Source organism: Setaria italica, chromosome I (assembly GCF_000263155.2).
Source record: "Setaria italica strain Yugu1 chromosome I, Setaria_italica_v2.0, whole genome shotgun sequence".
Classification (NCBI taxonomy): domain Eukaryota; kingdom Viridiplantae; phylum Streptophyta; class Magnoliopsida; order Poales; family Poaceae; genus Setaria; species Setaria italica.
In genome coordinates, this window is record NC_028450.1 from 39689316 (window position 1) to 39703334 (window position 14019).

A 14019-nucleotide genomic window follows, 5' to 3' on the forward strand; every position below is an offset into this window, starting at 1 on the left:
AAACATTCGATGTGACGGGTGCTAAAGTTTAGCAAGTGGAAGAAAACAGGCCCGAAGGTTTCGGCCGCACCGCAGGAGCCAGGCTCCACGACGCTTTTTGCACGCAGCAAGCCTAGTCCAGTAACCAATCAGCCAGGCCCAGCACCTAGTCCAGGTAACCAATCAGCTCGAGGTCGTATGCGGGGAGCTCGTATCCGAGGTGGTGCAAGGAAACCAATCAGACCACAAACTATCCTAAACGGCTCGCCTTCTTTTTAGCGCCAACGTCTCACGAAGCCGGCACCGCACATCTCACACTCACATAGCAATAATGGCCAGGCTAGTCGGGGTGTTGTGCGTCCTGCTCGCCGCCGTCACTGCCGCGGCGGCCGCGGCCGAAACGGAGGCCCATTCCTCCTACATCGTTCACGTCGCGGAGGAGCATGCGCCGCGGCCGTCGTCGCGACCGCGCTTGCTCGCCCGCGCGTACACCACCTTCCTCCGCGACAGCCTCCCCGCAGGCATCTCGCGCCCAGCGCCGAGGCTGCTCTACTCGTACGCGCACGCCGCCACGGGATTCGCGGCGCGGCTGACGGAGCGCCAGGCCGCGCACCTCGCGTCCCAGCGCTCCGTCCTCGCGATCGTGCCCGACGCGACGCAGCAGCTGCAGACCACGCGGACGCCCTCCTTCCTTGGCCTCTCGCACTCGTCGGGGCTCCTCCCGAGGTCCAACGGCGCCACGGACGTCGTGATCGGCGTCATCGACAGCGGCATCTACCCCAAGGACCGCGCGTCCTTCGTCGCCGACGCGTCGCTGCCGCTGCCGCCCCGCAAGTTCCAGGGCACCTGCGTCTCGACGCCGTCCTTCAACGCCTCCGCCTACTGCAACAACAAGCTCGTCGGCGCCAGGTTCTTCTACCAGGGGTACGAGGCAGCGCACGGCCGCCTTAATGAGACAAAGGAGTCCAAGTCGCCGCTCGACACCATCGGCCACGGCACGCACACCGCCTCCACCGCCGCCGGCTCTGCCGGCGCGGACGCCGCCTTCTTCAGCTACGCCAAAGGCAAAGCCATTGGCATGGCCCCGGGCGCGCGCATCGCCGCCTATAAACCGTGCTGGACAAAAGGATGCACTGACTCCGACACCTCATGGCGTTTGAAGCGGCCATCGCCGACGGGGTCGACGTCATCTCCGTCTCACTCGGCCCCCCCAAGGCGCCCAAGTTTTACAAGGACAACACGGCCATCGGTGCGTTCAGAGCCGTCCGCAGAGGCATCGTCGTCTCTGCATCTTCAGGGAACTTCGGCCCCGGCGAGTTCACCGCCGTCAATATCGCGCCCTGGATCTTGACGGTTGGCGCGTCAACCATCGACCGCCATTTCCCAGCGAGCGTCGTTCTCGGCAATGGCGAGACCTTCACCGGCACTTCAATCTACGCCGGCGTGCCCCTCGGTGAAGCCATGTTACCGCTAGTATACGGCGGGGACGTGGGCTCAAACGTCTGCGAAGCCGGGAAGCTCAAAGCCAGCTTGGTCGCCGGGAAGATTGTGGTGTGCGACCCCGGCGTCAATGGCCGAGCAGCAAAGGGTGAGGCTGTCAAACTCGCCGGTGGCGCCGGAACAATCCTCGTCAGCAGCAAAGAGTTTGGCGAACAGGCCATGACTACGGCTCACATCCTCCCTGCAACTGCCGTCGTGTTTACCGACGCCGAGAAAATCAAGAATTACATAAGGTCGAATGCATCCCCCGTCGCGACGATCAAGTTCCAAGGCACCGTCGTGGGCCAGACGCCTTCTTCTCCAAGAATGGCGTCCTTTTCGAGCAGGGGACCGAACCGCTGGGCGCCGGAGATCCTGAAGCCGGACGTCACCGCCCCTGGCGTCGACATCCTGGCCGCGTGGACCGGCGAGAACTCGCCGTCGCAGCTCGACAGCGACCCGAGGCGAGTGAAGTACAACATCATCTCCGGCACGTCCATGTCGTGCCCGCACGTGAGCGGCATCGCGGCGCTGCTCCGGCAGGCGCACCCGGACTGGAGCCCCGCCGCCATTAAGTCGGCCCTGATGACCACCGCGTACAACTTGGACAACGCCGGCGACATCATCAAGGACATGTCGACCGGCAAGGCGTCCACGCCGTTCGTGCGCGGGGCCGGCCACGTGGAACCCAACCGCGCCGTCGACCCAGGCCTTGTCTACGACGCCGGTGCCGACGACTACTTCTCCTTCCTGTGCGCGCTCGGCTACACCACCGAGCAGATTGCTGTGTTCAAGACGAAGGACGACCCGGCTGTGGACTGCTCGACGCGCACGGCCTCCGCCGGCGACCACAACTACCCTGCCTTCTCGGCGGTATTCAACTCCACCAACGGCGAGGTTACCCAGCGCCGTGTCGTGCGCAATGTGGGCAGCAACGTCGAGGCGAAGTACACGCCCAGCGTCAGTGTGCCGGCAGGCGTGCGCGTCATGGTGAAGCCACGGAAGCTACGGTTCAGCGCGGCGCAGAAGACGCAGCAGTACGAGATCACCTTCATGGCGCGAGGAGAGGGGAGCGTGGCCGACAAGTACACGTTCGGGTCCATCGTGTGGAGCGACGGAGAGCACAAGGTGACGAGCCCCATCGCCATCACCTGGCCCTGGCCGGCGCCCCGAGCGGCGGCGATGTGATGATCGTGTTCGATGAGCTAGCTGCCTGGTTGCCTGCCGTGCTTGTCTGTTTCAATAAGCTGCCTTGCTTCAGCACTCTTCCGTCGCAGGATCGTGTTCTGGAATTCGTTGCTGCTCGTCATTGCCGTTCAAGTGGATTTAGCGCGTCTTGCTTCATCATTTCCCGACGATTTTTTCCCTTTTCACTCGATTCATGCTTTATAAGTCAGCAACGTAAATGGCTTGCTTGATCATTTCCTTTCAAGCTTGTGTTCATACTTTTTTGTTTGCCTATGGTTTTGTGTTCAATAAATTTATTTCCAAGACTGAAAAAAATGTGAACAATTTTTTAAAAAAATTAACATGTTTCTTGGGCCGAGCACCTTCCACGCTCTGGGCCGTCACAGGCCGTGAGCTATGCCTTTCCTCCCGTCGTCCGTCGGATGGGCAGCAGGCGGCAGTGCAAAATGTGCACGTAAAGCGTTACTTGCATCACAGGTTATTTTAGAAAATGAGATGTTTTTTTTTCAAAAACCAATGCAGACAGAGACACCCATATATGCATGCACAATCACTTCTATTAACGTTTGCTTGCACACTTTTTCCCCTATGAGCACCCGTGTGAGGTTGGGTCAACAGATTTTGAGATTTTTTTTTTCCAGATAATGAGTTATATATAATTACAACCTATATGCACGTGCTTACAAATTGTACCATTTGCAAGTCACTTATACTAGCTTAAGGTTTATACCTCAAAAACTCACCTTGCCTATTTAGAGTTTTATACAAAATGTTGACGCAATTTCTGCACCTAAACTATCCAATTCACTACCTAATGAATTTTTTTTTGGGTACATCTTCCACGATCTGTGTTTCAGGTTTATATTTTCTTGGACAGTACATGAACTCATAGCATTTGTTACAAAAATATTTTGATATTTTTCCATGGTTTTTGTCATATTTTTTCATATTTTGAGGGTTAAAGTGTCATATGCTTCTAACACATGAAAAGAATCGTGAAAATTTTTAAGTATTTTGTAGCGCAGGGTATTTGATCTAGTTTTGAATAGTTTGGTGACTGATAAATCGAGTCAACATTTTGTGAGTGAGTTCAAATGGAATTCTTTAAGGAACTTCTTCTCTCTGTTTTTTTTTCTTAGCGTAGGGATTTGTCCCCTCTTTTGCCACCACCCTGAAATGTCGCATTTAGAAGAGTCCTGCAGGTTTCAGCTTTGAATTAGGTTGAAGGTCCTCCTCAGGACCACCATTAATAGTTTACCTTCTCCGCCACCGATTGGTAGTCCACTTCGATTTAAAGGGCCAACTACAATACACATTTTGTTCTGTCCTGTTCCTTGCGTGTTGTGACTCTGAAGAAAATTAAGAGTGAAGACAAACAGGTCTAGAGATGTTTGGTTAGGTCATAGCGAATATCGATGCGAGTGGACTGGGGCGGGACGACCTGCTAACCAAAACGACATATACAAAACGAGTTAGTGCTAATTAAGTTTTAAAAAAATAAACCAAGTAGTTGAGCAGAATATGTTTTAGATCAACACGTTTACATCCTAACCAGCGAGGCTTCTTGACATTGTATTTTGATGAATAATACTGCCCTCCTGCTAGAACAGTTTAAGCACATCGTGCAGTCTAATTCCTTTTTTTTTTAACAAAGACACTATATCTTTTTAGCCGTCAGAAATTTTTTAAGTCAGAGCAACCGGGTGTGATTCCAATTGATTAAAATACAAACAAGATCATTGGACATGTTTAAGAAATCTTCAGACACCAAGGCATCGCGCGCAGGTCGTGCTTCCCTGGAAGCAACGATGGCCACTTGCGGTAATCCGAAACAGCTAGATGCCGGGTTTTCTCTTACAATATTCAGAACGGGTACGACAGGCAAAGTTTGTTCTCAGATTTGGATCCATCAGCTTCCGTTCTCTCACATGATGCCGTGTTGATCTGACCCTCAAGCTGGCTTTAGTTGCAGACACCAAACCGCAGCAGGCGCGGCCCTGATCAGCTCACCTACTTATTGGCGCCTCCGACCCCCCAAGTCCACCACAGCTCAAACACCTACACCTCTCGGAGCCCCGATGATGGCAAGACGAGCATGGGTGTTCTGCCTCCTGCTCACTGTTGCCGGGGCGGTGGCGACGGCGGACGCAGAGTCTGAAGCGGAGGCCCTGTCCACCTACATTGTTCACGTCGCGCCGGCGCACGCGCCACGGTCGTCACGCCCCCGCGTGCTTTCCAGCGCGTACCGCTCCTTCCTGCGCGGCCACCTCCCCGCAGGCCCTGCGCCGAGGCTGCTCTACTCGTACGCGCACGCCGCGACGGGCTTCGCGGCGCGGCTCACGGAGCGCCAGGCCGCGCACCTCGCCTCCCAGGATTCCGTGCTCGCGGTCGTGCCCGACGCGACGCACCAGCTGCACACCACGCTGACGCCGTCGTTCCTTGGCCTCTCGGCGTCGTCCGGGCTGCTCCCGGCGTCCGGCGGCGCCACGGACGTCGTGATAGGCATCATCGACACTGGCGTGTACCCCAAGGACCGCGCGTCGTTCGCCGCGGACCCGTCGCTGCCGCCGCCGCCCAGCACGTTCCGCGGCCGCTGCGTCTCGACGCCGGCGTTCAACGCATCCGCGTACTGCAACAACAAGCTCGTCGGCGCCAAGTTCTTCAACCTGGGGTACGAGGCTGCGCACGGAGGGGTGATTGAGGAGACTGAGTCCAGGTCGCCGCTCGACACCAACGGCCACGGCACGCACACCTCGTCCACGGCCGCGGGCTCTGCCGTGGCGGACGCCGCCTTCTTCGACTACGCAAAAGGCAAAGCCGTCGGCATGGCGCCGGGCGCGCGCATTGCCGCCTACAAGGCGTGCTGGACAAGGGGATGCACGTACTCTGACATCCTCATGGCATTTGACGAGGCCATCAAGGACGGTGTCAACGTCATCTCCGTCTCGCTCGGCGCCGTCGGCAGGGCGCCACAGTTTTATAGCGACACCACGGCCGTGGGAGCGTTCAGCGCCGTCCGCAAGGGCATAGTGGTCTCCGCCTCTGCGGGCAACGCCGGCCCCGGCGAGTTCACCGCTGTCAACGTCGCGCCGTGGATCCTGACGGTCGGCGCGTCAACCATCAACCGCCAGTTCCCAGCGAACATCGTCCTCGGCAACGGTGAGACCTTCACCGGCACCTCCCTCTATGCCGGCATGCCCCTCGGCCCAAGCAAGATAGCGTTAGTCTATGGAGGGGACGTGGGCTCAAGCGTCTGTGAATCTGGCAAGCTGAACACCAGCACGGTCGCCGGGAAGATCGTGGTGTGCGACCCCGGCGTGAACGGTCGAGCAGCTAAAGGAGAAGCCGTGAAACTTGCCAGAGGAGCCGGAGCAATCCTAGTAAGCAGCAAAGCGTTCGGCGAGCAGGCCTTGGCTACCGCTCACGTCCTTCCCGCGACGGCCGTCACGTTCGCCGCTGCCGAGAAGATCAAGAACTACATAAGAACGAACGCGTCCCCCGTTGCGACGATCGTGTTCCAAGGCACTGTCATCGGCCGGACGCCGTCTTCTCCAAGAATGGCTTCCTTTTCCAGCCGCGGCCCGAACTTCATCGCGCCGGAGATCTTCAAACCGGACGTCACCGCCCCTGGAGTGGACATCCTGGCTGCCTGGACCGGCGAGAACTCACCATCGGAGCTCGACAGCGACACCAGGCGAGTGAAGTTCAACATCATCTCCGGCACGTCCATGTCGTGCCCGCACGTGAGCGGCATCGCCGCTCTGCTCCGGCAGGCGCACCCGGAGTGGAGCCCCGCCGCCATAAAGTCCGCGCTGATGACCACCGCGTATAACGTGGACAACGCCGGCGACATCATCAAGGACATGTCGACCGGCGAGGCGTCCACGCCGTTCGTGCGCGGGGCCGGCCATGTGGACCCCAACTGCGCTGTAGACCCAGGCCTGGTGTACGACGCCGGCACCGACGACTACATCTCTTTCCTGTGCGCGCTCGGTTACACCGCCAAGCAGATCGCCGTTTTGACGAGAGACGGCTCGGTGACCGACTGCTCGAAGCGCTCGGGCTCTGTGGGCGACCACAACTACCCGGCGTTCTCGGTGGTGTTCAGCTCCGGCGATGGCAAGGTCACGCAGCGCCGCGTCGTGCGCAACGTCGGGAGCAACGCCATGGCCACGTACACGGCCAGCGTGACCAGCCCGGCTGGCGTGCGCGTCACGGTGGAGCCTCCGACGCTGCAGTTCAGCGCGACGCAGAAGACGCAGGAGTACGCAATCACATTCGCGGCGCAGCAGGGAAGCGTGACCGAGAAGTACACGTTCGGGTCCATCGTGTGGAGTGACGGGAAGCACAAGGTGACGAGCCCCATTGCCATCACCTGGCCGGCGAGCCAACAAGTGGCGGCGATGTGATCCGATCGGAGCAACCAATCTAAACTTGTGCGCGCCTGTGTTGTTTGTTTTAGGTTGAATTAACAAATAAGTTGCCTAGTTTCATCCCTTCTCCATTCCACCAACAAGTTGTATAACTTATCATTTGGACTTTCACTTCTCAACTGCCTTTGTTGATAATCTGAAAAAAACAGTACACATCACGTTCAAGTTGACGATAGTATAATGCAAGTAACCAAGTATACTTCTCTTCTTTGAGATGTCAACTACTGACAAATTTTTGAAATATTGCACGTGTCAGCTGGGATGAGGTCCATCTCTGATCTCAACCTCCGGTAAGTAATATAACTCCTTCGGAACATATTTGATGAATCAGAGCTGATTTTGATCCGTGTTAGAGAACCGTGTGATTTAATTTCAAAGGGTGTGGGCGGTTAAATATTCTAATGGACAGGCCTCTTCGTGGTGCCCCTTCACCGTGTATATATACACTACTGGAAAACTCAGCATTCGTCCCGAAACTTAGTACCGGTTGGTTTTTGATCCGGTACTAATGTGTCTGAGGGCCTTTAGTACCGGGTGGTACTAATGGGTGAACTTTAGTACCGGTTGGAGCCCCCAGCAGGTACTAACTTCCCTCCTATAAATTAGGCATCTTCTTCCTCCTGCCCGAGCCCTTTTCTCTAGCTCGGGCTTCATCCATTCATGGCAAATAGGGGGAGGTGCTGCTTGATTTTTGACCATTTCGTGGGGATTTCACTCGAATTTCAAGTGTTCTAAAGGTTAGAAACTTCATCCTCCCTTGATATATGGTTAGTATACTAAGTTTTATACTTTAGAGATAGAGCAATTTGTGATTTTAGAATAAGGTACAATGGAGAAAATTTTCATTTATATGCATGTGTTATTTACAGCTCATATTTGTGATTTTTAGAATAAACTACAATTTTTGGATGTTATGTTTCATATTAGTTAAAGAAATTGATACGAGGTTAGAGGAATAATTTCATAGTTTAGTCCTTTACAAATATGAGCTAAATAAATTATGGCGAAAAATATATTTGTTCATATTTTAGTCATTTGCAAATATGAGCGAGATAAATTGTGATACATAGAGATAATAAGATGAAATAAAGGTATTTAATTAGTCATTTTTAAAATAAGCTACAATGGAGAAATTTTTCATTTATATGTTATATTTTAGCTAAATAAATTATGGGGAAAAAATATAGTTTGTTCATAGTTTAGTAATTTGCAAATATGAGCTAAATAAATTATAGTATATAGAGATGACTATTGCTGCTGGAGGTAGTGGCGATGGTGGGGACGATCGTCGTTCCTCTCGTAGCAAGGGGAAAACCATAGTTGGCCTTTATGATAAACCAAAGAAAATGAGTACGTGGGAGAGAGCAATGCTTCATTATTTGGAAAGATGTCATGAAGATGTTGTTGCGGCAGGTCAAGAACCTCCTTTTGGTGGTCATTATGCTCCACTGTCAGCCTTGGGGTTTCAGGTCTACTGAGTACTGCCATCGCAGAAGACACAAATAAACTACAAGATGAGCTAGGTCAGCGAAACCTTTGTCTTCGCCGCCCATGGATGCTTAAAGTCCTCCTAGATAGTACTCAATAGATGGTTTGTCGTAGTGTATCATGTTGTTTGGATCTAAAATTTAAATTTGTGTATTTCTATCTAAACTTTCAGCAACATATGAGCTTGTCGTAGTGTATCATATTGTTTAGGTCTGAACTTTAAATTTGTGTATTTCTATTTAAACATTCAGCAACAATTGAGTTTGTCGTAGTATATCATGTTGTTTGGGTCTGAAATTTAAATTTGTGTATTTTTATCTAAATTTTCAGCAACAATTGAGTTTAATGAAATTTGTATAATGTTTGTTATGTTTCATATATAATTTAATAATGAATTGTTGTTTCCAACATATTTATTGCAATCAGGTAGTTTTACACACTCCTAACTTGTGATTAACTGCACTTATCAGTTCCCTATACTTTTAGTACATGGGAATCCATAAAATATTTCCCATTTGCGTACATTGGGTGTGTTTTTCTTCTAAAATATCCCAATCTCACCACCATAGCGTACATCTATGGGCAAACAGGAAACTGGAGATCTATGTGAGATTTCACTCTCTGTCGATCATTTAGAACCTCTTTATGAGGATCTATTTATACCCCGTACGCTAGCTATATTTTAATCATGAGCATTTTCAGGTATTACCAAAAAGAATGCCCGGAAATTTATTAGAATGTATTAAGCATTTCAGGCTTAGGATCCCGTACTAAAGCTGAACCTTCCGGTTTAATGATTTACAACAAATTGTGAATCAAGTGCCATATGCATTTACTATGAGGTGTCATAAAATCTTACTAATCCTATGTAGTGCCAGAAAAGAGTGGTGATATCATGTAAAACCATTCAACTCCCTATTGCAACCACTGTTGTAAATAAGAGGGGGAGAAGTATGACCATAAATTACATTGGGATTAAGCTGCTTGCAAGCAACTGAAGCCTAGACCTTCTAAGATAGTAAATGCAGATCAACCTTTCGTTGGCAACCAACCTACGATTGGTAGACACCTAAAGGATTCTGATTATTCTGTGAATGGAAGGCATTCATGACCTAGCTCAGTGGTGCACAATACTGAAGCTGGGATATCGGAAGCTCCTGATTCTTGTTTTGGGAAGTCATGATGAATCATAAGGGTGCATAAGATATAGACATCATGTCAAGTGGAGAATTATGCTATTTAAAGGCTACATGTGTCGACACTTACTTCTTAAATAGCTACATGTGTCGACACTTACTTCTCAGCATATTGTATATGCATTTCAAGTGATTCAATATACCATGGCCATGGCAGAGCACCTCCGTGCTCAAACTAGACCTTGTAGAGTGACGCAATGAAACAGAGATAGCCTTGCTCACCTAAAAAAAGTGTTTGGACTATTTCCAACGCTTCATGGTATATTCACTAGATACAAAGTTGTTTTCAGATTTGTAAACAATATGGTGGTGAGAAGCAAGGCTAGTAGCAACAAGGGTTTTACGCAAGCCCAAGCATTATTTCAAAACTATCTATTCTCCTATACTATGAGTCATATATTTTTGATATTATACTTATGGGCAGTAAAAATCATCTATCTATGCAGTTGATAGATGTGATGACAACATATACCTATGTAGTCACTGGATTATGGTATATTTGTGGAGTCCGGGAGGAATCCAAATACCTTATCCCCAAACACAAATTGCAACATATATTGTGTAATGCTTAGAAAGTCACTTCATGGCTTAAAAGCATCCTGGTTGAATGTGGTACAATCGACCTAGTGAATTCCTGCTTTCGAAGGGATACACGAATAATTGTATGTTTAGTGTATGTGTCTGCTGCATGTTTTTAAACATACATTACTTATTGACGGAGTTCGAGATGGAGGATATGAATTGAACCAAATCTCGTGTTGAGATTTTCAATTCAAAATCTCTTCTATCAACAATCTTGAATATGAAGTTGTCTATATCCAAAATATATTGAAGAAATTTAATATAAAAGAATCATATCCATATTACTTATGGTTGTTTGATTCTCTCATACCATGAGATGTGCTAATTTATCTTGCAAGAGCACCTGGTCGGATATTATTTTTGCAATGATTTGCTAGCTAATAGCACATGAGATCATGTCATGTTCTTTAATGGAACTCATGATCTGGTTATGATTGGATATACTGATATTGGTTGTCTATATAAGATCCCCAGAGTGCCGGATCACTGACATGCTTCATGTACTTGTAAGTTGGACCTACCATTTCATGGATATCTATCAACAGATATTAGTGGTCACTTACACCAATCATTCTATAGCAACATTGCATGTGGCTTTTGCAGAATGATAAACCACATACTAAGGCTATGTGGTGGTTGTGGTTCTACTAATCACTAACCATATTATCAATGAAGATAATATCACTTTGTGTTGTTCAGATGGATACAAGTTATGTGAGGCTCAATGTTACTATGCATTTAGCCCCAAGAAATAATTTATCCTTATAATTAGGAAATAAACATTTTGCAAACTAAGTATTTTGATAATCCTATAGATTATTTACATAGTCCCTACCTTACTCCACATTTTCAAATGTGTTTAAGAGATTGGTATGGGATAACTTAGTGATTTGCAGGTATTAGGGGGAGTACCCTCTTTTGATCCATAACTTGTTTCTACATCATGTAGTGCTCTTTTCTTCGTACGAGTTTTTCCCTTTTCTGAGTTTCTCATTCAAAGTTTTTAATGAGGCTACTTTGACACAAGGTCTTATGTCATATCATTTATTTTGTCCCGCCGGGATTTTTGAGGATGATACTTTATGAATAGTTGTTGTTCTTTTGAACTAGATTATGAGTTTAACTCACATGAGTTCAAATGGAGCAACAATATATCATGGCTTTTCTCCTTATTTTTCCCATTGGGTTTTTGAGGAGTTTACCTGATATATCTATATATTTCTTCGATTTTCTGACAAGATTATCTTGGAGAAATATCATCATAAACTATGTGTCTTATCGTTATTCCCCCCACAGGGGTTTTTAGAGATGATGGCTACAGACATACCGTTGTTTTTTAACTATACTTTGAGCTTCTCTCATGGAGGTCTCTATGGAACAATAATGTACCATGGTTCTACTCCTTATTTTTCCCACTGGGTTTTGAGGAGTTCACCTGGTATATATTTACATACATATATTTCTCAGTTTTTTCCCACAAAATTTTTCATGGAGGAATTATCAACATAACTAAAGGATGATCAAATGAAGCTGGAATTGATAAGGGGGAGTGCTAGAGAATATTTACCATGTGATCTAATTCCAAAGAGTGTGGGTGGTTACATGTCCTAATGGACATATCCCTTCATTATGCCCCTTCACCATGTATATACATGTACAGACTTCATGAGATCAATGCAGCAATCTATTCACTCTTGCCATTTGTCTCTTGCTCCCGCTCCGGATGGTTTACAAGTGGAGCGACCGGCTGGGCCATTTCTTTCTCAGTTTCTTTTTGGAGCTGTTCAGATCAGAAACAATTGGGCCTGGATATAATTGCTCAGCCCGGTAAAGGAAGTCTTGGGTGATAATAAGGTGAGCTATTTAGGGCCTGGTTGGAAATTTCCATTGAAACATTCTGTTTTGAGACTTACTGAGATGGGCTTTCTTGATTCTCCAAGAACCATGGAAAAGCCCCCAAATCACTAACCCTAGCTAATAAATTGGAATACATGGCCTTCAATAACTAATATATCGTGAACAGATCAAACCATCGAGGTGAGGCGACCATGACAACAACGACAACAATGGAGAATCTAGAGCAGATCCACCAAACCCTCAGCGACATTGACGGCCGAATCCCCGACGCCATCCGCGTCGCATTAGGGCTCCACCGAGTGTCTCCCCCGCCGGCTCCCGGCGAGGACGACGACGTCGCCGACTTTGCCATCTCCCTGTTGCAGCCGCTGGCAACGGAGGACGGCGGTGACCGTGGCCCCGCCGATCCCGACGTCGCGGCGTCGGGCCTGAGGATCGAATGGGGGTCATGCTACGTGCCGTTGCACGACCACGACGCGCACTTCGGGGACGCCATAGCCGGCGCCTTCGGCGTGGCGGACGGCGTCGGTCAGTACATGGACGCCGGCGTGGACGCCGGTGCGTTCTCTCGCGGCCTCATGGCGAGCGCCTCCGCGGAGGTTGCCGGTTTGGAGCCCGGCACGCCCGTCTGCCCTCACGCGCTGCTGGAACGCGCCTATGAAAAGACGGCCGCGGCAGGCGCGCCCGGGGCGTCGACGGCGGTCATCCTGTCGCTCGCCGCCGGCAACGCTCTAGCGTGGGCGTACATCGGCGACAGCGCCTTCGCCGTGCTCCGTGGCAGCAAGATCGTGTTCCTGTCGACGCCGCAACGGCATCTCTCCCGCACCTCGCGATCGAAGCTTCACTTCTCCTCCACCCCTGCCCGGCGGAAAGAGCACCTCTTCTCCTTCAACGACCCACCGTTTCAGCTCAGCGCCGTGGGCGAACGCAGCGACAGCGTCGTCGATGCGGTGGTGGGGCAAGTCGCGGTGAGGGCCGGCGACGTCGTGGTGGCCGGGACGGACGGGCTGTTCGACAACGTGCTCGACGAGCAGCTGGAGCGCGCCGTGCAGATGGGCACAAAGCTTGGCTTCTCGCCTAAGAATATGGCGGACATCATCGCCGGCGTCGCTTACGAGAGGTCAAATCAATCAAGCTCAAGGCGATTACGCATGGGGAAGCCCGACGACATTACCGTTCTTGTCGCGTTCGTTGTTCCATTGGACTCGTGATTGCAGAGAGTTGAGCTTCGTTTGGCCAGAGTTACGCAATGGGAAAGGTAATCTCTCCTGACCATCTAAACGAAAGCTATCCAGTACGTATATTGCAGCTTACATGTTTGTATGTGGGACGTTGTGCCCACAAAATACACTCAGATTTTTCGGAAAAAAAAAAGGTAGAAAGATGTCAATTTTACTCCTTTGCCCATCCAGAGGCTAGAGCCTTGAGAAATTTAAATGTATGTATGCAGCATGATTCACTTTCTCTCCAAAAGAGAGAGAAAAAAAAAGGAAAAGCACTGCACTCAACCACCACGCAAAACATTCCTATTTGCATTCAGCAACTTTCGTATAATAGTGCACATGTATTGAAGTTAATAGGTCTATGCTGGGATAATCTGCTAGTAGATTACATAATAACACTACTAACTAAAAATAAGGATAATGCACAATTTCGACCACTTTTAAGAAAAGTAGGAAAATGCACTTTTCATGTGAGTATATATTATTTTAGACACCAAATATTTCTATGAATTATTTTAGCTCGGGTACGACTTTTTTCCCATCATATATAAGAGCATCTCCAGCAGTCTCCTTTTTCCCAATCCAACTATCATA

At 49.5% G+C, this 14019-nt stretch overlaps 2 protein-coding genes and 1 pseudogene across 2 annotated transcripts; all 3 read left to right on the top strand.

The window, feature by feature from the left end:
- The first annotated feature begins 241 nt into the window (after positions 1–241).
- Positions 242–2901, top strand: LOC101776260 (annotated as a pseudogene).
- A 1703-nt stretch (positions 2902–4604) lies between these two features.
- Positions 4605–7287, top strand: LOC101776660 (subtilisin-like protease SBT1.4). Its single transcript, XM_004954056.3, has one exon. It carries the CDS (start codon positions 4725–4727, stop codon positions 7053–7055), a length of 2331 nt encoding a protein of 776 aa, XP_004954113.1. The 5' UTR covers positions 4605–4724; the 3' UTR covers positions 7056–7287.
- Positions 7288–12393: 5106 nt separating this feature from the next.
- Positions 12394–13413, top strand: LOC101781807 (putative protein phosphatase 2C 23). Its single transcript, XM_012845692.1, has one exon. The coding sequence runs from the start codon at positions 12394–12396 to the stop codon at positions 13411–13413; it is 1020 nt and encodes a 339-aa protein (XP_012701146.1).
- Positions 13414–14019: the final 606 nt, after the last annotated feature.

Excerpts from the sequence above, each read along its gene's own strand:
- LOC101776660 (XM_004954056.3), top strand. The coding sequence starts at position 4,725 with ATGATGGCAAGACGAGCATGGGTGTTCTGCCTCCTGCTCACTGTTGCC.
- LOC101781807 (XM_012845692.1), top strand. The coding sequence starts at position 12,394 with ATGACAACAACGACAACAATGGAGAATCTAGAGCAGATCCACCAAACC.